The 25,106-nt window shown below is 46.0% G+C and overlaps 1 protein-coding gene across 1 annotated transcript in view; it reads left to right on the forward strand.

The window, feature by feature from the left end:
- The first annotated feature begins 569 nt into the window (after positions 1–569).
- Positions 570–25,106, forward strand: part of NLRC5 (NLR family CARD domain containing 5) — a 30,451-nt gene continuing 5,914 nt past the window's right edge. The window contains exons 1-36 of the mRNA XM_062499953.1: positions 570–580; positions 1,450–1,750; positions 3,097–3,159; positions 4,273–4,338; positions 4,767–6,519; positions 6,897–6,980; positions 7,333–7,416; positions 7,494–7,577; positions 9,060–9,149; positions 9,970–10,020; positions 10,389–10,451; positions 10,684–10,767; positions 11,136–11,219; positions 11,360–11,449; positions 12,051–12,116; positions 13,191–13,268; positions 13,691–13,774; positions 13,982–14,065; positions 14,974–15,063; positions 15,188–15,235; positions 15,684–15,752; positions 16,406–16,489; positions 17,256–17,339; positions 18,225–18,314; positions 18,420–18,482; positions 19,028–19,111; positions 19,707–19,790; positions 20,413–20,502; positions 21,425–21,490; positions 21,992–22,075; positions 22,151–22,234; positions 22,741–22,827; positions 23,293–23,373; positions 23,914–23,994; positions 24,360–24,443; positions 24,732–24,815. Of these exons, the coding sequence (XP_062355937.1) occupies positions 575–580; positions 1,450–1,750; positions 3,097–3,159; positions 4,273–4,338; positions 4,767–6,519; positions 6,897–6,980; positions 7,333–7,416; positions 7,494–7,577; positions 9,060–9,149; positions 9,970–10,020; positions 10,389–10,451; positions 10,684–10,767; positions 11,136–11,219; positions 11,360–11,449; positions 12,051–12,116; positions 13,191–13,268; positions 13,691–13,774; positions 13,982–14,065; positions 14,974–15,063; positions 15,188–15,235; positions 15,684–15,752; positions 16,406–16,489; positions 17,256–17,339; positions 18,225–18,314; positions 18,420–18,482; positions 19,028–19,111; positions 19,707–19,790; positions 20,413–20,502; positions 21,425–21,490; positions 21,992–22,075; positions 22,151–22,234; positions 22,741–22,827; positions 23,293–23,373; positions 23,914–23,994; positions 24,360–24,443; positions 24,732–24,815 (4,652 nt within the window). The 5' untranslated portion in view covers positions 570–574. The remainder of the gene's footprint in view (positions 581–1,449; positions 1,751–3,096; positions 3,160–4,272; positions 4,339–4,766; positions 6,520–6,896; positions 6,981–7,332; positions 7,417–7,493; positions 7,578–9,059; positions 9,150–9,969; positions 10,021–10,388; positions 10,452–10,683; positions 10,768–11,135; positions 11,220–11,359; positions 11,450–12,050; positions 12,117–13,190; positions 13,269–13,690; positions 13,775–13,981; positions 14,066–14,973; positions 15,064–15,187; positions 15,236–15,683; positions 15,753–16,405; positions 16,490–17,255; positions 17,340–18,224; positions 18,315–18,419; positions 18,483–19,027; positions 19,112–19,706; positions 19,791–20,412; positions 20,503–21,424; positions 21,491–21,991; positions 22,076–22,150; positions 22,235–22,740; positions 22,828–23,292; positions 23,374–23,913; positions 23,995–24,359; positions 24,444–24,731; positions 24,816–25,106) is intronic.

The following is a 25,106-nucleotide window of genomic DNA, read 5'->3' on the forward strand; positions in this document are numbered from 1 at the left end:
CACTTTTGTGAGAGCTGTGTAGTCTCAGAGGATCAGCTTTTCACAGTTTTTCTGATGTGACTGACTGCCTGACTTGAGCAAGATGCTGCTGCTTCTGCATCAGCTTCCACAGAGGGGCTGACAGCAGCAGAGTGGAATAGCCCTGCTCAAATCAGTCAGTGATGCCAGGAAAGCTGTGATTCCCACAAAGTGTTCCTCTAAAGCTGTCTTCACTTGCATCCTAGGGCACAAGGCTCAGTCCTGCATTTTCATGAGACCAGGAGTGAATCCTCAAATGTTGAAACTTTGTGGTCACTGCTGGTTTGAGTGAAAAGAGATGAAAAGCATCACAGCTGGCCCTTGGATCAAAGGCAGAGCTTCTAGATTTGCGCCCCACATCATTGCCATGGCCCAGCAGGTCTACATCAAGCTCTGTTGATGTTATCCCCAGGTATCTGCCCCAAGTGAGGCATGTCCCACGTATTGGGGTGTGTCTGTGTGCCGAGACTGCCTCTAGCAAATCAATTCTCTGTCAGAATATGGAGCAGAAGCCACCTTTGCACTTGACAACTGGAAGGAGACTGATTACAGAACAATGCAGGTAGGAGATCATGTGTGTGTGTTTGTGGGAAGGAAGTGGGAATGGAGGTGGTTTTGCCACCAAAGCAGAAATGGGTGGTTCATTCCCACAAAATGAACAATAAGAGCAGTTGCCTGAGCCTTTTGTGCAGGGGGGTCTTGCACAAACTTGTGAACTAAGATATGGCTGAACAAGTAAAGCAAAAGCTGCACACACAAGGAAAGCAAAACAAAGAATTAATTCACAACTTCTCATGGGCAAGCAGGTGTTTTGCCATCTCCAGGAAAACAGGGCTCCATCCCATGTAATGGTGATCTGGGTGGACAAACATCATCACTTTAACTCTCTGCCTTCCTCCTTCTTACCCCAGCTTTATGTTCTGAGTGTGATGCCATACGGCCAGTTGAGGGCAGCTGTCCTGACTGTGTCCCCTCCAACTCCTTGTGTATCCCCAGCCTATTTGTTGGTAGGGTGGTATGAGAAGCACAAAAGGCCTCGACTCTGTGTAAGCACTCTTAAACAATAACAAAAGCACCCCTGACCTCCCCAGAGGTCCTGGTACGTGTAAGAGATGCCTGGGAGGTTATATTTGGCAGATGGCCACTGCAGCAATACAGATGTCAAGAGCTTCTCCCTGGCTGATGCCAGAGACTCCCAGGGACTGCCCTGTCCTTCACATCCCTGCTGTCAGACACTGTGCAGACCAGGACTGCCATCCTTGCACCCTCACAACTGGGCTCAGATCTCTGCTCTGAACTCAGGAGTAAGGATAAGAAATTCTGGGTTATGCCAAGGGGTAGAAAAACAGACCAAGCCAAGCAGGGCTGCATTGGTGAGCATCTCTTGCTCCTGTGCCCACTGCTACCCTTTGTCCTCATTCTTCACTCTAGCCCCCGTTTCAGAATGATGATCTGGACCTGAAAGCAGCTGTAGCAAGAGCCAGGCCCCAGCTTGTGCAGTTCCTCACTCCCTATCTCCACTGGCTGCTCATGACTTCCCAGCGCTTCATCCCCGAGGCAGCCCTGAGCAGCCTGGGGGGCATCACCGACCCCAGAGAAAAAACCTCACTGCTCCTTGACCTGCTGGAGAAGGCTGGTCCTGCTGCCTGGAAACACTTTGCACAGTCTGTCTGCATGAAGTATGACCTGCCCCTGGATCTGGAGGTCCTGCTCATGAGCTCTGTTGAAGAAGGTAAGAGAGGTCAGGCCAGTGTCCCCTGTCCAAACACAGCCAATGCCTTGGCACCCATTACCATCACCCAGTTTAGGTACTGGGACCACCAGTGCCCCCACTTGCATGGCCTTGTTTTTCTTGGAAGCACAACTTCTGGCTTAGAAATGTAATTTAAAAATAACATTAACATATGAAACCTATAAAAACTGTGTACCCCCACCTCCAATAAAGTTGAGATGCAATTTGTGGATGAATTTATTTGAAGAAGACTCCAATCTCTTTGTTCTGTGGACTTTTTTTTTTTTTTTTTTTTTTTTAATTCTCCTGATCCAGAAAGGCAGGGAATACAGAAATCATAAAATAACCACAGAAAACCAGTTCTCCATATTTGTCATGAGCAGAGGCAGTGGCTTTAGAGAAAATGAGGCAATTCATAAGGACCATGATCAGTGAGTGTGTTACCTTGTGAACTGCATAGGGTGTGCACATTCTCTGCTTTGTGAGGACCTGTGGCACCAGCTAATCTGTGCCTCTCCTTTAGTGGGTTGCTTCATCTGGTGGTTAATTCTTCTCTTCTGCAAGAAGTCTCACAGGATGAGTCTTTCTCAACAGTATTGTCTTTCACATCCTGCTTGCTGTAACTTTTATTAGATGCACCAGTTGGGTGGATGCAACCTTTGTAATCAAGTGCACCAGCAGCAATTTTGGCTGAGATGAAACAGGGCAAAGACCAGACAACCAACAGGGAATATGGAGTGGTGGGGATTTTCACTCAGGACTGAACCTGAAACAGTTTTCAGCCTTTTGACACTGTGATGTATCGTAAAAGACGACGTCTCTTAAGGTCTTGGAGCTGGCTTATACTGGCTTTACTTTTGTAGTAACAGCTGAGCATCACTAATTCTTCTGAAGGTGAATTGCTTCTGGTTATGCTGAGGGGCTTTTGTGGCAGCTCTGAGCTATGCAGTGAGTCAGAAAAGGCCCTTGACTGGGCTGCTGACTCTGCTGGTGGTCTATTCACAGAAAGCCCTTCTTTGCAAGGAAAGTAGGGCTTCCCTTTTGGGCCACTGTATGGTTTTAGATCAGCCAAAGCTGCCCATACTCCGAGTTAGCTTGTATCAGAGAGTAAAGTTGTTTTTCGCCTGCCTTAAAGGCTAAGTTAACTGTACTGTAGAGTAATCTGGAAGGAGAAGATCAGATGGGGACCTTGAAACCTGGATGTTTGCATCCCTTATACTGAGTCTTGGCTTGCCATTGTCTGTGTTTCAAGATGCTTGCCCTTTGTCTCTGGCTTGCCACACTCCAAATTTCAAGGGCAGAATGTTCACATTAACCATAATGAATTTACCATTCTACTGCCTTAGGTTACTTCAGCCAGACAGAAGAATCAGGCACAGATACAAGAGTCCACTCATCTCTGCCAAAAGGTAAGGCTGGAATGCATCCTGTGCTCCTGGAGTTTATCTTCTCTGCTCATGGCCAGGGCAGGGCTCCAAATGTCCCAGGTATTGACCCTCAGCACAGGCAAGGTATGGAAAAGCCGCTGCAGCTTCACATTTCATTGTTCTGTTCTTGGTGCTTTGCCTGTGAACCTCCCTTGGTTTTGTTTTCTCTCCATGAATTTCAGAAAAGCCTTGCTGGCCCCTTGCTAAGGAACTCGTTCATTTTAGTTTCTCTGCAGGGATCTCCCACTCACTCTACAAAGCCCATGTTTTTTTGCACTTCTTCTGTAGTCAACTCACTGGTAGGTGGAGGAAGTCAGTTTGGCTTTTAAAGGAAGAGCAGAAAAACTATTCAGGCATCAATCAAGCAGAAACCACTCCAGAGCTGTCAGAATAGGAGCTTAAGAGAACAGATAGCAGGGTTTTCTTCAGGGGTGCATTTGGAACTGAGGTCTTCCTAGTTGGTGCAGATGATGAAGATTTGTCTCTGCTTTGTGCTCAGAGACTTCTGAGTCGCAGCACTGCAAATGTCATGACACTGTTTTGTGTGTCACGTGAAGGTTAAAGATTTTGAAAATAATAAGAAAAAAGTGACCTTTCTTCTGCATTTAGGCTGCTGCCAGCTGCTGTGCTGTCCTAGTGAGTCCATCTTACCAGTTGCTGGTGGAATGGAAATTTGAAAATAGTGCTGAAAGTTACTAAGGCTAGTTAAGAAAGACACGTGCCTCTCTCAGCTCTCTCCATTCTTTCCTTATTTGTCCGTTCTGACCATAAAAAAAAACGGGAAATTAACCATTAACCATAAACAACCTTGGGAATCTGTGCCATGCATTCCTCAGAAACAGATATTCCCTGCCACATTCCCCCTTCTGTTCAAAGTGAAGCAGGTACATCATCCAGCCTACAAAAAGACTCACCACTGAAGTGTTTGTGGCCCCTCTCAGAAAAAGCAATTCTGTAATCTCAGCCCAAGTTTACAAATCTGTCCAATTTTTCCTCTTCAGCTCCCCAAATGCTTTGCTGGAGTGTCTTGCCCAGCTTTATTATGCTGCCATTCAAAATGTCTTTTTGACATGGTTCTGACCTTTCCATTTTCAGGCTCTGCTCGCCGTTGCCATCACAGCAGCTCTGGGAGTGACAGGGATGCCAAACAGCGACGACTGGGTATGGGATATTCCAGAAAGTGTGCTGGGCTTCCCTTTGAGGAAAGGACCTATTTAACCTCTTTACAGAAACACCCAAGAAATCAACTTCCAGCATTGAGAGGCCAGCATGGGTCAAGAGGGAGCTAGTGAACAGGGAATAATATGCATAATGCACAGATACCTAGTTCTCATATTAGGGGTAGTAAGATTTAGTTTTTCATATAAAGCTGTGTCATCTTTGTCCTGAATGTTGTTCTTCTTTGGCCCCTGTGAAAAATCAGGAGAAGTTATAGGTCATTTTCAGGAGTTCAAATTTTCTCATTTCTACCCAGCAACCTCTGATCAGGGCCATTATTTCTCTGTCTGTAAGTGGTAGTACTTTGGATGTCTCATGACTCACAACTAACTTTTTCACCCTCATACCCCCTCTGTTGTCTTCTCTCTTAGATTCATCTGCAAAGTACAGGCATCTCCTCATCAATTTCATCCAACAGAGATATGGAAGCAGGAGAGAAGCAGGAACAGAAGCACAGGAACAAACACAGCCACTGCCTTTCAACCAAACCTTTGTCAACGTTGTCATTCACCAGAGCAAAGCCCCCCGCTTAAAAGAGAGAGCGGAGAAACCCCGAGAGGACCTGGCAGGTGCTCTTGAGCCAGAAGAATGTGCAGATACAGCCATGAAAGTGTCAGATCTGTTTTGTAGTGAGGCCCCATTGCACACGACAAAGGTGACCTTTTTGTTTGGTAAACCAGGTACAGGCAAGACCAGGCTAATGCACAGGATTTGCCAGAAATGGGCAGAAGGTGTCCTACCTCAGTTTCTCTTCATTTTCCTGTTTGAGTTTCGGCAGCTGAATTTGTTTAAAAGGAAACTGACCCTGAAGGAGCTTTTGTTTGACATGTTCTTTCAGCCAGAGGACAGCCCTGATGCTGTGTTCCAGAGCATCCTGGAGAATGCCCAGAAGACACTGATCATCTTTGATGGGCTGGATGAGTTTGCAGCTAACATGGTCGTGTCATCCTCCTCTAAGAGAGGCTCAGGTCTTACCTTCCCTGTGCCCATATCCCAGCTCTTTGCAGACCTCTGTCATGGGAAGCTCCTGCCTGGTTGCACAGTGTTGGTCACCAGCCGACCTAAGAGGCTACCTGACTTCTTGTATACAGTAAGCGTGTTGGCAGAAATTTGGGGATTTGACCATGAGAAGATTGAGGAATATGTCAGCCACTATTTTCATCAGCATTCATTCAGAGAACGAGCTATTGCTCACGTGAAGAACAACACCAAACTGCTCAGCATGTGCCTCATCCCTGCTCTGTGTAACATTGTGTGCATCTGCTTGGAGTATTTGCTCCTTAAACACCAGATGAGGGTGGAGCTTCCTCAGACTATGACACAGTTATATATCAAAATGTTTCTCATCTTCCTAAACAAGCAGCAAGGAGACTGTGCTGGTGATGAGGAGACACAGCTGAAGTGTAACAAAAAGGCCATTTTGGGTCTGTTTGATCTTGCACTGAGAGGCCTGGAAGAGAAGAAACTCGTGTTTTATGTTGGTGATATTCCCGAGGATGTGAAGGAATTTGCTTCCTTGCATGGATTGCTGACTGTCTTTGAGGTGAAGACGAGTGGCACTTGCCCAGAGGTTGGCTATGCCTTTGTGCACTTGAGCTTACAGGAGTTTTTTGCAGCACTGTGTCTCATGGTGAGTAGAAGGGTGGACAAGAACTACTTGAAGAAGAAGTTCTTCTTGAAGTCAAAGTGGACTTCAAAGAATGAAACAAAGACTGAGTTTATGGAGAGCTTTCACGTATTTCTCTCAGGCTTGTCGTCAAGAGAGTGTAGGACATTTCTCATGCTGTTGGCAGAGCAAGATGAAGCTTGGGTGCAGGAAAAGCAGGATGTGATCCTGCAGTCTCTCAAGAAACTGGCAGCCACTCATCTGTCAGGGCCTAAGGTCCTTGAGCTCTGCCACTGCACCTTTGAAACACAAAACCTTGAAGTAGCCCAGCACATTGGGAGCCTGCTGAATTTCAAATATGAGTTTAAAAACTTCAGACTGACAACGCTGGACATGTCAGCTTTGGTTTTTGTCATAAACTCGAGCCAGGATTTGATCTGTTTGGATTTTGCAGGATGTCTTGTGGACACTGACTGTTTGGAGGTTCTGGCTGGCTGTAAAAATGTGGAACACTTGAGGTAAACACAATGAGTGCTGTGAGCTGGTGGGTGAGCAGAAGGGCTAAAGGACTGGAGGATCAAATCTCAAGTTTGTTCTAGAAGAGAGAGGGAGATGATGTGAGAAAATTTGATCTGAACAGTGTAATTTCAGTACTGCAGAAATGTATGAAATAATGAATTTATGGGTGATTGGAGGATAATAAGGTGATAAATCCATTCTGGCTGTATTTTTGTTTGTTTTTCGATTTTGATTAAGATGAACAGCAGGGTAGTTAATGCAGCAGATAAGAGGGAAGATGATAGGCATTTCTTTTCAATACAAAGGAGGGGTGCAAGCAAATGCGAATATCAGCTTTTGGTGTGTTTGTCTTTTTCCCCTTTTCTTCACATTTTAGCTTTCGTAGCAGGAGATGTGGCGATGACTTTGCTGCTGCTCTTTCAAAAGTCATAAAAGGAATGGGGAACCTGAAGAAACTAGAGTAAGTCTCTGCTTGTAACACCAGTGCCTTCTCCCTTCCTGTCTGCTTTCTATAATTCAGTGGCATTGGCTCACCCCAGGCTGATCTGTTCTGTGCAGTGTATGAGGGTGACAGTGCTGCACAGAGCAGCACAGACACATGTGGCTCTTGTTCTATGCTGGCATCAAGAGCAGGGTTGTGTTACCCTGCTGCAAAAGGAGTGTGAAGTGGGTTGCAGGTGGCAGAGCCAGGATGCTGCCTCTGTGTGTGCTGGGCACATGGTGCAGGCACGGGTCTGAGACAGGTTTTCCATGTGCTGCAGGGGATTCTAGTCCTGCCTTTGCTTGGTTTGCCTGATCCTTCCTCTTTCCAGGTTGACAGGTGGGAGCATCACAGCTGAGGGGATGACTGACTTGGTCCAGGCTGCATCACAGTGCCTCCAGCTTGAGGAAATAAAGTGAGTGTATTGTGGCAATGGCCATCAAATCAACCATTCCTTCCTTGGGATACTGATGAGAATGAATCTGTGTGCAGCTTGCAGGGCAATCGGATACGGGATCCGGAAGTGAAGAGGGTGATGGACCTGTTTTCCAAAATGGAAAAGCTGAAGAAAGTAGAGTAAGTAAAAATGGCTTAAACCTTGGCTACTGTGAAAACAAGCATAGCACAGAGATGTGGGGCCCCAAGCTGAGGCATAGACATTTAAGTGCAAGCAGGACTGTGCTGGACTCAGTTTGAGACAGACTCAGCCTCACAGTTCTTATCTAGGTCTTTTAAAATCATCCAAAGGGAGTCCTGGCACCACTGACTCCTCTCCAGGAATTAGAGTGCATGTGCTCAGCTCAGTGCTTAGCTTGACTTTTCCTCTTCCCTCCCCCTTGGTGAGGTTCAGGTTGAGATGTCCCACCTCTGAGTAAGGGAGGATGGCTTCATCGGAGTCTTCCCAGCCTTTCCACAGCCCTCTTCTCCTGTGCTGTTCCTTCTAACACTCCTGTGGCCATCCAGTGCTGACTGAGAGGGACAGACTGCTAGTGAAACTCCCAGCATGGACATGTAGCTTTTTAGGTGGAGAGAACCAGCCTGGCTGAAGGGGTTTAAAGCTTTTGAAGAGCTGCCAGGGGCAGTTGAAGCAGCAGCAGAGCTGCTGCAAGTGCTGGAGTCTGAGTCTAGTTTGTGTGACAGGACAGGGATAGACACAAAGCTGTGGGGTCAGAGCACTACTCCAGCTGAAAGGGAGAGACTCTGCCTTTAAAGGCCTTCCACATACCCTTAGGTGCAAGCAGGTGAATCTAAAATACCTGCAGTCATTGCTGGATCCTATCCAGGAATTAATTACTGGATGTGCAGTGTGGTAAGAAGTGTTTGAAAGCAGGCAGGAAAGGAGGAATGTACTTGCTGCTCTTGCTTTCCTGGGCACACCGGATAACAGCTTGTGGGGAATTCCAGCCTGCCCCCAGGGAAGCAGTTTATCCTACAGAAAAGGCAGGAAAACTGTGCCACTTGTCATCCTCACTGCCTCACCCATCTCTGTTGCACACACAGCGCTGTGCTAAGGGATGATTCCTCCGAGGCTCTCAGTGCCCTGTGGCCCTGAGAACAAGCAGAGGATTTGTAGAAGCAAGATCTTGTGTTTCATATCTAATGAGGTCCAACAAGTAATGAAACAGAAAGAACATGCAATCAAAGACTAAATCCTCAGAGGCTGGAGGATTGTGTTCAGGCCTCCCTGCTTTAATAAGCCATACATAAATGGGATTTCTTGTAGTGGGAGTTTAACTGTGTGCACTGTGGGTCAGTGGTGTAATCTTGAAGGTATGAACTACCTCCACTAACTAACCCAAAACTGGTTAATGATCATTCTGCTGCACATAGAAGAGTTATCTCTGATTATAAATTCATGGGAGCTACAGCTTGCAGAGAAAGAACTATGATCTGATAATGCTTTTGTTGAGTCTTAGATGTAAATTTCAGAAATTTTTGAGAAATTAAAAGATCATGTGCTTCAGGATGCTTGGGGAAGAGAGCAGAGGGCATTTGTGTAACTAAAGAATATGCTGTGGGGTCCAGCAGCTGAGATTCTATTTTTGTTCATGTTCACAGCCTGAGCAACAATCATCTTTACTTGAATGCTGTTCTCAGTTTGGCAAAGGAAGGCATCGTTTGTCAAAATGTTACTGAACTGTGTGCCAGGTATCAACACATAAGAGCTCTTGCAAATTCAAGTAGGTTGTCTCTTTAGATGCTGACTTTAAATGGACACTGTTTGTCAGCTTAATTGTTGGATAACTGAAGTGAACAGAAATCAGACTCCTTTTTTCTTTTCTATTGGAAACAAAATGGGAATTCATCATACCATGTACTTTCTCTTTGTATTTTTAATAGGTCATTTTATCCTTGGTCTATAAAACCATTTGCAGGGTGTGATATTTCTTCTTGAGTAGCAGAATTTAAACTTGCTTTTATGGTCTGCAATATATCACAAAGGAAATTATTTACCAACTAGTACAAATTTGTTATCAGTCAGCTAAATTTAGTGAAAATGAATTTAGCTCTAGCTTCGCATTCCTTTATATTACAGGTTTTGGGATTTTCATGTGTCCAAGATGACTAAGGGTAGATCTTTTAAACCATCCTGGCTCTTGTCCAATGTTCTATGTTTAACAGGCCAAAGTAATCCCTGGTATAACTTAAATTGCATATGGCTTTTTCTTATTTTTCTTGCAGGGCGTTTATACTGCATCTCTTTCCAACAAATTTCTGGCCTTGCAAAAAAAAAAAGAAAAAAAATCCTGGCCCAATCTTTTCCATGGTGTGACTGTCTCATCTGCACTGTAGCCCCAGCTCAACACGTGCAGTGATCTTTGCTTGGCTATGGCAGTGAGCTGGTCAGGCAGATGTCAAAGCCCTCTTTAGCATCCAGGCAACAGCTTTGGTCCCTACCCAACACCCCTGCTAAACAAATGGCATCCTTCCACCTCTTCCGTAATACTGACATAGATCTCTTTTTCAGGGTGAGCACCACGATTATTTATTTTTCTGGCACATCTGAGGAAGTTCAAAGGTGAGATGCTGCACTTGTGGTTGTGCTGTGTTCAGTCATGCTGGTTGAAGCCATCAGCTTGGTGTCACCATAAACCACAACCACAGCAGAACTGGTGGCCACTGCCCTTGCACCTGGCAGAACTGGCTCTGCCTGAGCAATAGAAAAGTAACCAAAACACCTGGGTTTGCACACACTTACACCTGCAGCCAGTTCCACAAAAGCAGCTCTTTGGTGCCATGTTTGAGGTGCCATGTTTCTATTGCAAAACTGCTGGAAGGCACAGAGCACAGGCCTTGTTGTTTCTGCTGGAAAATATTAACCAGGACCCAAGTTGTCAGATATTTCATGAAGGCATATTAAAAGCCAAATATTTTGCCTATTTGCAGATCTTCGGATTTGAAGTTGGAAGAGAATAAAGAAATAATTCCTACTAGACGTGTGAATTTATGGTAAGAGTAGACATTGAAAGTCCTGCTGGTGCATGTGATTTGCAGATGACAGATACTATAGAAGGCCAAGAAAAGCAGATGTGTTCGTCCTTGAGGACAGAGGATATTTCCACATGTGGAAAAGTTTGAAATAAACCTGAATCAGTAAATAAAAATTACAATAGCAATCCTATCCAGCCCAGCCAGGGGCACCCCCAGACCCTCACTGCTCACCAAGCCTTCTTGTTCACAGCTTGCAGGATCACAGACTGTCTTCCCAACATTCCAAGATGATTGTGGACATTCTCCAGAGCTGTCCCTGTCTCTCTGAAGTGGAGTGAGTGCCTCCTCTCCTTCCTGTTGAGTGGCTGTAGGCAGGTGGTGTGGGAGCAGGGGATCATAGCATCACAGACTGGTTTGGCTTGGAAAGGGCCTTAAAGACCATAGTTTTTCTAGAGCAAGATAGTTTGGGTCTAAAACATGAATCATGTTGCCAAGGGCTAAAATTTTTTTGTCTGAAGTTGGTTCATGCAGAAATAAACAGGGAAGATTGATCTTAGACAGAAGAACAGTCCAGGCAAAAACAAAACAAAACAAAAAATCAACCCAGTTGTAGGAAAGGGAGAGCAAGCATGGGAAAACAAGGTTTTGAGGGCTTTGTTTTTACTGTTCAAATCAGTTCCTACTAAATGGAAAGTGCTTCAGTTTATCAGGCAACAAGCTTGGAGATGAAGGCTGTAGTTACCTGCTGGAAAACCTCCCCTGTATATCGATTTCCAAGCAGCTGAAGTAAGTGTTGCCTTGTACAAAACCAACCTGCCCTCTTCTGAAGGGAAGTGGTTTCAGGCATGCAGAACACTGGTAGCTGCTTCACTGGGACAGTCCTGTGGGATTTCAGGGACCAGCTAATTGCCTTTTTTCTTTCTTAGTCTCAGTCAAAACCACCTCTCTGTCACCGGCATTTGCAGCCTGTTGAAGTCAGTAAAAACCTGCCAGAAGGTGATGGAGGTGCAGGTCAGGTATGTGGGTTTTGAATCACCCCTGGGGTAAATCCCAAAATGCAAGTCTGGGAATTACATTCTGAGGTTTATGTTGAGTCACCTCAGGAGTGTGGTGTGTGAAGAACATGTCCCAAGGTGGTTACTAACACTGGCATTGGTGACACATTGCTGTAAGCTGATTTTCTCAGGGCCATCAACCAGAATTTAAGCACTTGCAAAACTGGCTGTGCTTAAATGCACGGGGGAATTTTAAAATGCTTCCCTGCTCTCTGCCTTGGGAGGTTTTGGAGACAAGATCTCTGCAGAATATGAGAACTGGTGACACCTCCTGGAGCAGAACTGGAAGTTCTCCTCTATTACTTTCACTTGAAAACACACTGGACTTCAAGTATAGCAATTTTGTCTGGGCTCTGTCTGGTGATTCAGAGAAACTGGATCATCAGATACTGCATAATTTGATACAACCAGAATTTAAAACTGATGGAGATTATTTTTTCTTGCTTTGGGAGTGTTTTAAACACAAGTGATTGATGTCTCCAGTTTTGCAGAACAAAAGCGAACAAGAAGTCCTATAAATAACCAAACCATGACATTGATGGATTACTTCTCTTCTTCACAGCCTTGGTCATGATACTGCAGTCCTGAGGTTCAGAGAAGACAGGGAGTTTGCTTCCCTTCCTCCTAGGTAGGCTGTGTGTGCACAAATGGTGTTATCTCAGCATCCTGTTTAGTTCTAGCATCCTGTGTAGGTACCAAGGGCAACACTCCACTTCACAGCAGTTCCTGCCTCCCACCCCAACCCCCAAATCTAAATGTAGAACTGTCTCCTGACTTTCTCAGCCACTTTAAAAGTTGTCACTGCCTTCGGTAGTGTTTTATGTCTCTAGAGCACATTTCATCGGCAGAGCAGGCTGTTTAATGACACCCATGCTATGTGATAATAGTGAGGGTGAAAAAAACAAGTGAATGCCACACCAAAATCTGGTGAGATTCACAGATCCCTGTAGTACAGAACACTGTGCATTCTGGACCATGGAACTCCTAAATCATGAGATGTTTGGAGTAAAATTTTTCCCCTCAGAAAATTTATGTTTGAAACAGCTCAGCCCAAAGATTTTGACCAAGAACTGGTTTCCTGTTGCTCCTGGAATTTTAGGTTCACTATTTATACCCTTGTTCTCTGTGGACTGAGCCCACTGTAAAATAGCATTCGCCATGGTACACCTGCATTCCACCTCTTAGCCAGAGAGAAACAGCAGAACTGTCATGGGGTACAGCCCAGTGGTTGTGCTTGAGAGTGACAGCCTGAGGCACATGATTGTGGACTCCTTTAAGGTACCAGATGACATTTCAAACTCTGATATTTTAGGTTTTGCATGTTCCATTTAGGTTATGAATAGTCAGGTTTAGGTATAGCTTTACAGTTTATAGTTGTAGCTTTTAGTTACAGCATTACAGTTTAATTAGTCATAGACAGTTCCATTTAATTCTGAATTGTCAGATTTTTGTACAGGCTCCTCACAAAACTTATTTAGGCAAAAGCTAAATTCAGCAAAAGCTGAATTCTCCATCAAACTTGGATAGAAATATCTCTTTCCCCTTCTCCCCAGTAGCCTGCATGCTCAAATATTTGGTTAGAAAAGGAGAGCTTGCAATTGGCAAGGTACAGGCGTGGGCTGGAGCCGGGGTAGCCCAAGGGATCTGCAGAATTGCTAAAGCAAAAGCATTTTTACTTTTGTCTGGTTTTGTGCTCACTTAGGGAAGAGCCTGCGTTCTCTGCTGATGACCAACAACATGGGGAGGAAAACCAGACACCCACCACCTCCCAGAAAATAAGGTACCCTGGCCAATTTTCATTGTATTACATTCATGTACTGTCTCTGGGTCCTATTCCCAATCTCTGCATCTCTAAGTGGTGAATCACAAGAGAACTGGGAATGTCCCCACTGCCAGCAGCTCAGGGTGCAGCTGCCTGGGGAGCTGCAGGTTCTGCCCTGGCTGGGGGGAATGGCTGGAGCCCCTGGCAAGGGGCTGAGACCCTGTGCCTTACAAAGGACACAGGGACCTGCAGTGCCAGCCAGGGGGTGGCCCCATCACCTGGAGGCTCGGTGGGAGCTGATAAGCAGTGAGGTATTTCAAGGGGACTGTTTAATTTCATTGTTATCTCTTCATTGATTCTCTAGTTTTCAGAGGAGCGAAGTTTACAACCTTGCTTGAAATCCTGCAGACCTGGATGACTGATTTCATTTTTCCCCATAGACTGACAGACTGTAATTTTCAAGCGGGTGACCTGAAGAATCTGTGTGCAGTCCTGAAGGAATGTGGCAACATCTCTGAGCTGGAGTGAGTCCTCCTAATCTCCCACAGTGTTTACCTGCAGTTATTTGGGATGCTGAGAAAATGCCACTTGTTTGTTCTGCAGTGTTGTACAAAGAGTGGGGCAGAGGCATAGCCTGGGGGAAGGTGTGGCTGTACATACAGAAAATAGAGCTGATGGTGCCTACTGGCGTTTTTTACTGTGAAAATTAAATACCTTTCTTTAAATCCTAGCTTATCACATAATTATCTGGGAGACGAAGGACTTTTGCAGCTGTTTCAGTGCCTCCCAGAACTGAAAATGTTACGTTCTCTCAAGTGAGTAGCTCCTGGCTTTTCCTTATGCATGAATTGGGTTTTGTGAAGTATTGTTTGTGGAAGAACAGTGCACATTTGGGAAGAGCTCTTCACAACCAAGTGCAGGAATATTCTGTGTTGGGCAGCTGCACTATGCTGTCTGCTCTGTCCCCACCTCCAGTTCAGGACAGGTTGACTCCACCTGAAGCTTGGCTGAGTTCAGTGCCCAGGAGCCTCTGAGGCATACAGCAACTCTCTGAATATTTCCTCTTCAAATTCCTCAGTGGGAGGGGGAGCAGCCCGTCCTCTCCTGAGGGGAACAGCTTTGAAGGAAGGGAAGTGCTGGGGAGATCCAGCCTCAGGGGTAGAGTCTGAATTCATCTGCTGCAGTGGTTTGTGTTTATCTGGGTATTTCACCTGGCGCTCCCATTACAAATGTAGGAACTGTACAGAACTGTGCCTTAAGGAGTATGGCACCATTCTGCACTATTGAAAGAAATATTTATTGCTCCTGTTTGATTAATTGAACTGTTCTCAAGCCAAGACTGTTCCAGTTACAGACAATCTCATTAGAACAGGTTGCCCTGAGAGACTGTGAATTCTGTCTTTGGAGGTGTTAAAAACCCAAGCAGTGTCCTGAGCAGTGTCCTCCATGCTAACCCTCCTCTGAGCAGGAGAGTTTGACTAGATCAGCTCTAGAGGTCCATTCCAGACTCGGTTATTCTGTGATTTTCTGAACAATAAAAGTGAGGGATGAATTTGAAATATATGGGAGCAAGTTGTGTTTGCAGAACTGTAGCTGGAAACACAGGCAGAGGTAGCAAAGAAGCAGCCTGGGAAACGCTGCACAAGGAGCACTGTTCTGTGGCATGGTGTTCATTTTTATCAGTTTTGCTTGCAGCAGCTGATTTCATCTTTTCTTCCTGTAGGTTTAACAACAACCAGATCTCTCTGAACTCTGTGTTTTTCATAGCTCAGTCACTAACTACACTGGAACACATTAAAACAGTGATCCTCAGGTATGACCCGGAGTACTTCCTGTATTCTTTTGCTATTTAAAACCTCAAGCTGTGGGTTTTGAGGAGTGATACAGGGGCTTGTGTTGTCAAACTCCATGCTGATGATGTTCTTTTCTGGTTACAGCTTAGGACACACACAGGTGGTTCATCTGACCTTTTGGGAAAGAGTCAGGTAAAATCATACCCACTCATATAAGTCTTCACAACTTCTTGTGAAATTCTAAACAGGAGGTGATGTGCGGGTCCCTGAGGTGTGTCAGTTAAAGAGCCAAACTGCAGGCAGGGTGGGGGAAGCACAGTGAGCTGTTTCATGGCTGATGGATTGGCAGCAGCTTGAGCAGCATCCAGCTGCTGAGGCAGGCTGCAGTCATCTCCCTGCTGGGCCAGGACACAGCAGGTGCCCAAGTGATGAGTGGGTGCAGAATCCTCTGGAGGCTGGAAGAGGGCTAATAAGGCTCTTTTTCTTCTGGGGATGGGGTGGACCTCATTCTGGCAGGGGGTGAGGGAAGGCAGATTGGAACATGAGGCCACTGCCACCACCTCACCCCCTTCATGGGGAGTTGGCTACACGGGGGCAAGAACTTCAGCACGACTCATGGGCTAAACTGTTCTTTCCCCAGAAGCGCCAGCAGATGGAGGAGTGGTTCCCTGGCACATCCCAAACAGGAAGCAAAAGGATGGTGCTTTTGGTATGGCAGCCTGGCTTCCCTTTGTCACCAGGACTGGAGGGAGAGATGAGGGTGGGGTCTGTGTCTTTAGGGCAGTGTGGTGTGTGGGACAGACCCAGCCCTCCAGCTGTGTCTCCTCAGAGAGGAAAATAAATAGTGCATCTTTTGCTCGGCTTGGGGGGATTGCCTTGCTTTCCAGCAGAAGCAGCTTCTACCCATAAATAACGAGAGACAGATCTAGGTGACTACTACATTAATCCCATGGAGACCTGCCAGTTTGTCACTCAAAAAGGCTCCTGTGATTTTCTGCTTGGAGAAGGACATAGGACATTTCCAGCCTTCCTCTGGGAGAGCCAAGACAGTGCTGAGCAGGGAAAGATGCTGTCCAGACTCCTGAGACAACTGAAAGACCAATGATGTGGCTCTAGGCAGGCAGCACCCAAAGTATTGGTATTTTGGTGGACTGGCTGTCTCAAATCAGCTCAGCGATGGTGAAGTCATCTGCTTGTCCCAGGTTTTGATTTCTTAGTCCTAGACCGAGGGTAGCACAGTATATGTAGTGGAAGTGAGAGGGTCACTATGGGCCTTGTGCTGGGATGTGAGGATCTGGGCTATGCAGGGAATGTTGGCATCCTATGGTCATGCTCAGCTCTTGAGTGCTTTGTTTGCTTCAGTCTCAGGGACAGCAAAGTGGGTCTGGAGGATGTGACCAGGCTGTGCCAGACACTGGCTCAATGTCCCCAGCTGACAGAAATTGAGTAAGTCAGCATGTCTGTCTGTCTGTCTGCCTGCCTCCCCACCCCCAGACACAGATTTGATGTTCAAGGTGCCAGCTGGTGAACACCAGCTCTGCTCTCACCACATCCTCCCAAGGCTCCCCACAGAACTTCACCCAGATTCTAAGCTAAACCCAGACTTTCTACTGCCCTGTTTCAAAGAGAACTTCAAAGAAGTCTCCTAAGTCTGCCACATCAGTGTGTAAAGGCCCCAGAACACGTGTGTGTTTTCACAATCTTCCTCAGTGAAGTTCTCTAGAAGTTCCTAGAAGTTCCACTTCCTCTAGAAGTTCTATAGACCTCCTGTGTCTGGATTGTCTTCTATTCTTTGAGACCCCAACTTGTAGCACAGCTGGAGCAAGAGATCCTGGCCCACTTAGCCATGAAGTCTGCTCCTGGTCACTCCAGGCAGGAGCTCGGCACCAAGAAAATTAGAAGAATACTGGTCAGAACAAAAACTGAGTAATAGCAAATAAGAATAACATAATGCCCCTATCTCCTGCATGAAAGATACCAGTAGCATCATTTTGTAAATGTATAAAAGTTAGACTCTTGAAACTGGAATGTTAGTTGGCTGTAACATAGAGATCAGGCTGTAAGAACTAAATCTTGCCCAACTTTCATGGCATTTCTGGACAAGTCCTTTTACAGAATTTGCCCATAACACCATGTGAAATGTAAATGTTGCAGAAGTAATTAGGGATTGAAACAATTTCTCCTGGGTGTTGTTTCCTCTCATGTTTTACAGTCTGTCTGGAAATTCATTGAGTGACCAGAGCATTGAGAGATTACTGAGCTTTCTGCCATCCCTCTGTCATCTGACAAGACTGAGGTAATGTTTGGGGTCCCTGCTTTGACTGCTGCCATGAAACATTGGTCTGGAAAGTGTTAATACCACAGCAGATCTTAGGAGCAATAAGCAGTAATTGTAAACTTACAAGCAAGGCAAAGAAAATGCAGACATGCTTTCATGCCCATTTCTTTCTTGTTTCTAGAAGTAAAGCAGCATTTTAATGGCATTTAGCAGAAGACAAAAAGGACAGGAGGAAAGCTGTCTGTCCTAGGCAAAGCATGCCATATAATCCTCACTTAGCAGGTTCCATGGAACATGACTCCCAGCACCTGTGACAAGTATAGGAAATGTGGGATGACACATGGTGACAAGGCATCACCTGTTTGTGTGGTCAGTGTCTCACAGCTCTGCCCTGCATGGATCTGACATCCTGCCACACTTGACGCCACAGGTGTTTTCTGGCAGCATGTTGGCCATTTAGGTTGGAATTCAGGCCAGAGAAGTGCTGTTAGGGCACTCCATTGTGCGGACAAAAAGCCCAGAAGGAGCTTGGCCATCTTTTAAAAGATGTTGTAGCATGGAGGAGCTGCAGGGTCTCATGAGACGGAGTTTGCCCAGTCAGGAGGTTGATTCCAGTTTGGGGTATCTCTAGTCCAGTAGCCCCAAAGAGGAGTTGTTCAGTGTAAGCCCTTGGTCTGTACTCCCTTTTTAGTCAAAGGGGACTAGAGGAGACTCTCCTTTAGGTAAAGGACGGCTGGGTGACAATGCTCAGAATTCTAGGTCTTTGCTCCCTCATCCTGAGTTAAATGGCACGTACCAATATTTTGTGTCTCAAATTGAACAATGGGAAAGTTGGGCTGTGTGTACGGGAGCCTCTCTTCTTCAGAGCTGATCTCAGAGTTTCTTCCTTCCCCTCCCACACAGTATTAGGAACAACTCCTTGTCCCCACATTGTGCTGTTTTACTCCTCAACTCCATCAACCTCTGTGAGCGGATCAGAGTGGTGGAAGTCCGGTAAGACACTCAGACTGGAACCCAGCAGCTCAGCCCTAAAAGAAATACAAAGCCTGTCTTCTTTGGAGATCGGTGCTGAAGGACTGTATTTTGTTTCTGCTTCAGGTCAAGTGAAAATGCCTTCTTGCATTTAGGAGGGACCACGCAAAGCCAAAAGACATCCTGCAGGTACTGGCATAGAACACTTACTGTAATTCATTTGTGGATGGGTTTGAAACATCAGTGCAGGGAGCCAGATTTCCGCTTGTATTGAGCTTGGGCTAGTAGCTTAAGCTTTAGGGCTCAATTCATCTGCTTAAATGCAATTCAGAGCCATCTGGATGCATTGGGATGGCAGAGGCCCGTACTTTTCTTTTTCTCTTTTTTTTCTGGGCTGTTTATGATAATCTTGAATTGCACCAAATTCTGTTGCATGAGCACCTGGATTGAGCCCTCATCATTGCATTTTCCAAATGTGTGCTTCAAATTCTGGGTGATAATCCCCACATGAACACCTGTGTGATGTGAGAGGTGTCTGCTGCCTCCCTGGGAGCAGTGGTTCCTAAGCCCCTGGCCAGGAGACTGTAATGTCTCTGTTCCAGCACCAAGGAGATGGCAAAAAACGTGAATGCTGTGCAGAGACTGGTGTAAAGGTGCAGCTGCTGGTGGGCAGTTCTCAGAGCTCAGGCTGAGCTGGTTGCTGGCCATGCTTTAACTCTTGCTGTCTCACACAGGCTGACAGGCTGTGCCATCGGGGAAGGGCAGGTAGAGGAGCTCTGCAGCATCCTGGAGCAGCACAGGTGGCTGGCAGAAGTAGAGTAAGTGGGGCTTGGGGTACTACCCTGATCTTGAGCAGAGTCACTGAGGGAAAGCTGTGTTTGTGTGGTTCAGCATTGCCTGGAGTTTCCCAGTCTGTCTGCAAGGGTATGTGTGCTCAGTCGGACTGCTGAGAAACAAATCAATTGGAAATTACACAGGTCCTTTTGAGCTGAAGGGATAACTTCCTTGGGATTTTCACTCCATTACTGTTTTGGGGCATTTGTCACTTCACCTGAGCTCTTCATTTGAGCTTGCCCTGGAGCTTATGCATGAGGTAATTTCATAAGGCAATGATTGGTTTTAAACAGACCTTTATTGGCTAAACTAGGATTTAAGTCCAGGAAACTTGAGGGGTTTTTTTTCTTCTCAGAGGAGCATTGCTGTTTAAACAAAATATAGAAGTATAGAATACTTTTTTTGGAAAGGATCTTTAAAGGCCATCTAGTCTAACTCCCTGTCGTGAGCAGGGACATCTTCAGCTAGATCAGGGATGACTGATTGACTATTTCCAGGGATGGGGAAACACCCACTTCTCTGGGTAACCTGTTCCAAAGGCTGAGTTTTGGTTGGCCACATTGTTCTTCTGCCTTTCAGTCTCTCCAGGAATCAGCTGGGAGATGAAGGCCTGAGGTGCCTCTTGGACCGCTTGCATCGTGTGCCTGCTACCTGTTCCTTCAAGTAAGAAAGTGTACAGTGAATCTGGGGTGCCCCAGCAGAAGGGTGTTGGTGTGATCCTTCATGAAGCTGCTGCTTGTGCTTCTTGCCCTCTCCTGCCTTAGGAGGAAAGCTCTGACTGAACCACAAGCACAACTCAAGACTACCAGGCTGTGGTGACTCAGGACTTCATCCAAAACCTGCTGAAAATAAGAGAAAGCCTTTTTATTAGTGTCAGCAGGAGATAGCAATGACCAGAGTGGGGTGGTGTGACAGAAGCTGACCCAGGCCCCAGAGTTTTCAGGTCATCACTCTTCTGCATGTGGTGTTCTCTTTGAGTAACACAGGACCCACAGATGCTGTGAGCTGAGCTATGCCTTACACCAGCATCTCCCCTTTCTGGTGGGGCAGTGAATGTTCCAGCTGCTGTGGTGCAAGAGGAAAATTGCATTTGCTGTGTCCCCCAAGTCATCGGTGCTGTCTTGGGGGGGGGGAGGGTTCAGTGACTGAACAAAGCTGAAGGGACACAGCATCCCACAAAGTGCTCTGTCTTTGGTGCCACCTTGAATTTTGCTTCTGTGCCTGAGGAGCCTGGGGACAACACTGACTCCTGACACCTGAAAATCCTTCCTCCTCTTCTGTGCAGTCTCAGCCACAATGGGATTTCTCAGGATGGAGTTCTACATCTCATAAATGCCTTTGTCACATCTGGAAACACCACTGAAGTTCAAGTCAGGTGACTTCTTTTCTTCATTAATTTCTGAGTCTTCCCTGCTTATTTTCCTCTTAATTATTGAAAGTTTGTGATCTCCAGATAACAATGATGAGGATGATGTTTTCAACTACCTTTATGTCCAACTACCTAAAGCTTTGGTTTATGTCCATTTTGAATGACCAAACATAACTGCCAAGCAGAACTCCCATTCCACAGGGCCAGGTTATTTTTGTGTACAGACACAGATGTGTCAGCTGTACCAATTATTGTCATGTATGTATCTGTTAATGAACCTCTCCAGGGCAGGAGCCAGCATTTTCTCTCTAAGGTTCTCTTCAGTATGTTGAGATTTCAGAGGCAATAGAAAGCAATTTCCCATGTTCTTTTACTTGGATTTGCATCTCTAATCTTCTTTCCTCTCAGGCAAAAATATCCCATGGGCTCTGGGCCTCTTATTCTGGCACAAAGTGCTTTTCTCAGAGATTCCAGTCATGAAACTGGGCTGTGCTGCACATCTGTGGGACCTTATCAAATTTTATGTTCGTGGGACCAGTTGGTCTGTCCTCAACCAGTTTTAACCAGGGGCATTTCCATTAATTCCTGCAGTTAGATGTGGGTGCTGAATCTTTGGGCTGCTTTAGAGTCTCCTGTTGTTCCCTTCCCCAGAGCTCAGCAGAGACTGCAGAGGAGGCAGATAAGAGCAGGACAGGTCAGGATTGCCTCTCCAAACACCAGAGTTGCCTTGATGCCAATTTAGCATGGGTGAGACCTTATTGAAGCATTTCCTTGGACTGGTTTATTTTAGGAAGGGGTGAGGTGGGCCAGGTACCTCTATCACTGCTGAGCTGGATTATTTTCTGGAGTTTGGTATCATTAAATTCTGACCACTGGGAAAAGTAGTAATTATCCATCTAAATTTTGCACTCATGTCTTTTCTGTGCAGTTTGTGCCCCAAAGCAACTTTAATCATCAAGCTGACAAGCAGAGATGACCCAAGAAAGATTTTGAGGTAAAGTTACAGACTTTTTGTGGTGATTTCTTTGGCAAAAGTGGTGTCCTTTTTCAAGGGACAAGGCAGACAAAACCTCTTTTTCCTCCTGGCTCCTTGCATGGTGATATTTTACACTAATATCTGTTACATTTCCTTTGACTCACCTTCTGAGAAGAGCTTTCTCACATCACAGAGAATCCCACATCCCTTTTTCTCTTTGCTTCCCCACTGTCTGTTCCTCACCTGGCAGCTGTAGGTGTTCCTACAGCCCCTGTCACAGGACAAGGTCCTACAAAAAGCAGTGCCTTTGCAGCATACAGGTATGTTCTACCAGAATATCTCAACAGATGCTTTTGAAGTGTTGCCACAATCTTTTTTTGGAGACTCTTAAAGGTGTTTAAGGTTTTTGTGCCATCCTTCTTTCTCTGTGAGGTTAGGCTGTGCTGCCTGATATTTCTGGCTCAGAAAGCCTGAACTGTTTGTGATGAGCTAAATTTGTTCTCTTTCTCATCCTTTCAGACTGGCAGAGTGCAACTTTCAGCCAGAGCACTTGGAAAAGTTGTTCTTGCTCCTGGAAAAGTGCACTGGTCTGACAGAGTACACGTGAGTTGATGGCTCTTGGACCCATTTGGGTGGGTTCATTTGTGAGCTGTTCATTACAGTGAGCTTTGGTTCTAGGTCCTCAAATAACAACATGACAGTCCAAGTTGCAGAAAGACTTTTGCATTCACTGAGGAAAGACCTGGGGCTGCTGAAAATCAGGTACTTTGTCATTGTGCTTTTTTAGATACTGATCTGAGACTGGTCTGATAGTCTAACATCTCCTTTCACCAAAAACAAAAGTGAACAAAAGTGTGCTTCTTCCAAAGGCAGGTAGCATTGGCCTGAGAAATTCCCGTGGCTGACTCTGTTTATTGGTATTTGATTTTTATCTCCTTGATTCCCACTGAGCCTCATGTAGAGCTCTGGCCATAAAGTGTGCTGGCTCTGTAGATCACTGCCAGCCTTGCAGAGCAGGGGGATAATTCTGGTGGATTCCTACTGCCAGAGCATCCTGCACTTTGCTTGGGTAGGGAATTTTCCATCCTCTACAGGGAAGCTGAGCTACTTCTGCCTGTTCCCAGGTTCCCCTGTTTCCCATGCAGACATTACTCTACTAAGCCAAGCAGCCTTTCCACATATTTAGAGTGTGAAACACTCAGCTGACAGAGGCAGAGTTGGATCCTCATGTGTGAATAAAGCAGAGCTGCCTTTATTCTGCTTTACAGCATAGAAGAGCCATGGGTTTGCAAAGAGAGAGTCATGAACCTTCTTGAGCTGGCTGTCCAGGCCTCTGGAAACATCACTGAGATCACGTAAGTGGCACCTCAGGTTCTGGTGTCTCTCAGCATTTCACCGGTTTCTTCCTTTACTTTTGGCCTGATACTCTTAAGGAAATGAGACTGAAGCCAGCACTGATTCTTCTGTTGTTTATTCACTGTCTCCAGTGCATTTGTGATCCATTTGCCCACTTGAACCAATTTTAACCCAAATGGCTGGTGGGTAGAAATGCTTTAGAAGGCTTATGGTCACACAACTCAGAAGGTTTAATGGGAAGGAGACCATGTTCCTGGTTATCCTTGGGAGAAAGTGTGCCAAGTTTAGGCTGGTTTTGGAGCTAGTTTAAACATTACAAACCTCTTCAGAGATGGGTGATTAGCTTTCATGTGCCAGAATCACCCTGTCCCATTCAGTCCTCCTGATTTTTCCTATGGAAAATAGTAATTTCTTCCCTCAGGAGTTCACAGGTTTATGCTGTTCTGTAATCTCTACCTTTTCAGGATATGTAAAGATAAAACCCTCTTCCAATTAGTCCTAAGATTCCCAAACTGCCAGGAGAAGAAAGAATCAGTCGTTAGCAGGTGAGAAAGCGACTGATTATCATTATTTTCTGCTTGCTCTGAATTTCACTGTGGGATGAAGAATATTTTCAGAGTGTCTAAGACTCCAAGGTCTCAGTCGCAGAGCACCTCTGTGCCACACATGTGGAAGAAAACCTTATACACGTGCATGTGTCCTTTGGGCTGCTTTCCTTCAGGCCCATACTGGACCTAAACAAGGCAAAAAAATCTGTCTACCTTCCTGGGAGCAAATGGGAAACAGGAGCACTTTGAAGAGTCTTAAGACATGCTGGCTTCTGCATGAGCATGCAGAGAGAGCAGCAGCAGTGCCCTTTTCCTTCTGTGCAGCTGAAGGAAGAGGCAGCTCTTGTCCTGGGCAGTGAGGACAGGCTGTGTTTCTCTACACTGGAGTGTGACATAAATGGGACGTGGCAGGAAAGCCCCAGGTGGGCTCTTGAAAGATCTGATCTGTCCCTAATCATGTCCCTGGGGGACACCAGATGCTGCACTGGGCTCTGCTGATCCTCACTGACAGTTCTGCTGTGTGTTTGTGTCCTGCAGACTGAGTCTATGTAAGGCAGAAATCAAGCACTCCTTCTGCCAAAGGCTTTGTGAAAAATGTGCTCAGCTTCAGGTGCTGAGGTGAGTCGCCAGGTGTTGTAAAGGATTTTTAGGAAGGGGGAGCAGCTTGTCCTGGTGAGTGCAGCACTCTGAACACACAGTAGGACACGAGAGAGGCCAATGCAAGGTCCCAGTCCCTGCCCTTTGGGTCCCCTACTTGGATTGTTTGAATAGAAAATAGGGAATACCCACAGACCTGGTGGCTTCCTGGGGAATCCTTTGAAATCATCTAAATCTCCCAGTGCCCAGATAAGCTACACTCACTATGGCTGGGAGCTCCCATGGGACCTTGTCCAGTACCAGTTCTGTGTCACACCTTCAATGTCCCAGCACAGACCTTTTGCCACCACTGGACAAAGCTCAGACCTGTCCTTGCCTCACTGCAGATGGTCTCACGTGGAACTCCAGGAGGATGAAGCAGAAATTCTAGTCAGGATTTTGCTACCCCTTCCAGAGCTGAAGATGTTTGGGTATGTCTCCAGCTGTGACCTTTTCCACATATTTATTATCTGCTCAATCCTGTGCCTCAGAATGTGAGCACACAGCCTGTGCTCAATCCAGTCCTCTTAGTCCTCCAGTCCTTAGCCCCTAACCCAAACCCCACACAAGGGGTTTGGAAATCTCTCTGAACTTACTGGTCCCTGATGTCTGTTCTGTCTGGGATTTGGGATGGGGCAGTTTGTCTCTCAGTGCAGTAAACCCCTCTTTCTCAGTGTGATGAGACCCAATCTTCTCATTTGACCTTTGCTGTTTTGCAGGCTGACCTCTAGCAATGTTGCACCAAGTGGAATTGAGTATTTGATCTCAGGCTTGCAGAATTGCCAGGCTATTGAAGAACTCAAGTAAGTGTGTTGTTACCAGGCTGTCCAGAGGCTGCCAGGTCTTTCTGGAAGCTTTTAGTAAAACTGCAGCCTCTCTTCTGCAGATAGATGAATTTTTCCCGATGGCTTATGATAGGGGAGAACCACCAATCCTTTTCTACTTGCAATGAAGACTGAGTGAGAGAGAGAGATCAGTAGTCTCTGGCAGGGAATTCCAGAGGAGAAGCAAATGTTTTGGTAGTGTTTTGTTTGGGGTTTTTTTTTAACATGGTTCTTGTTGTCTTGTGGTAACAGCGGCTCCTTGCTCCATGA

Source organism: Cinclus cinclus, chromosome 11 (genome assembly GCF_963662255.1).
Source record: "Cinclus cinclus chromosome 11, bCinCin1.1, whole genome shotgun sequence".
Classification (NCBI taxonomy): domain Eukaryota; kingdom Metazoa; phylum Chordata; class Aves; order Passeriformes; family Cinclidae; genus Cinclus; species Cinclus cinclus.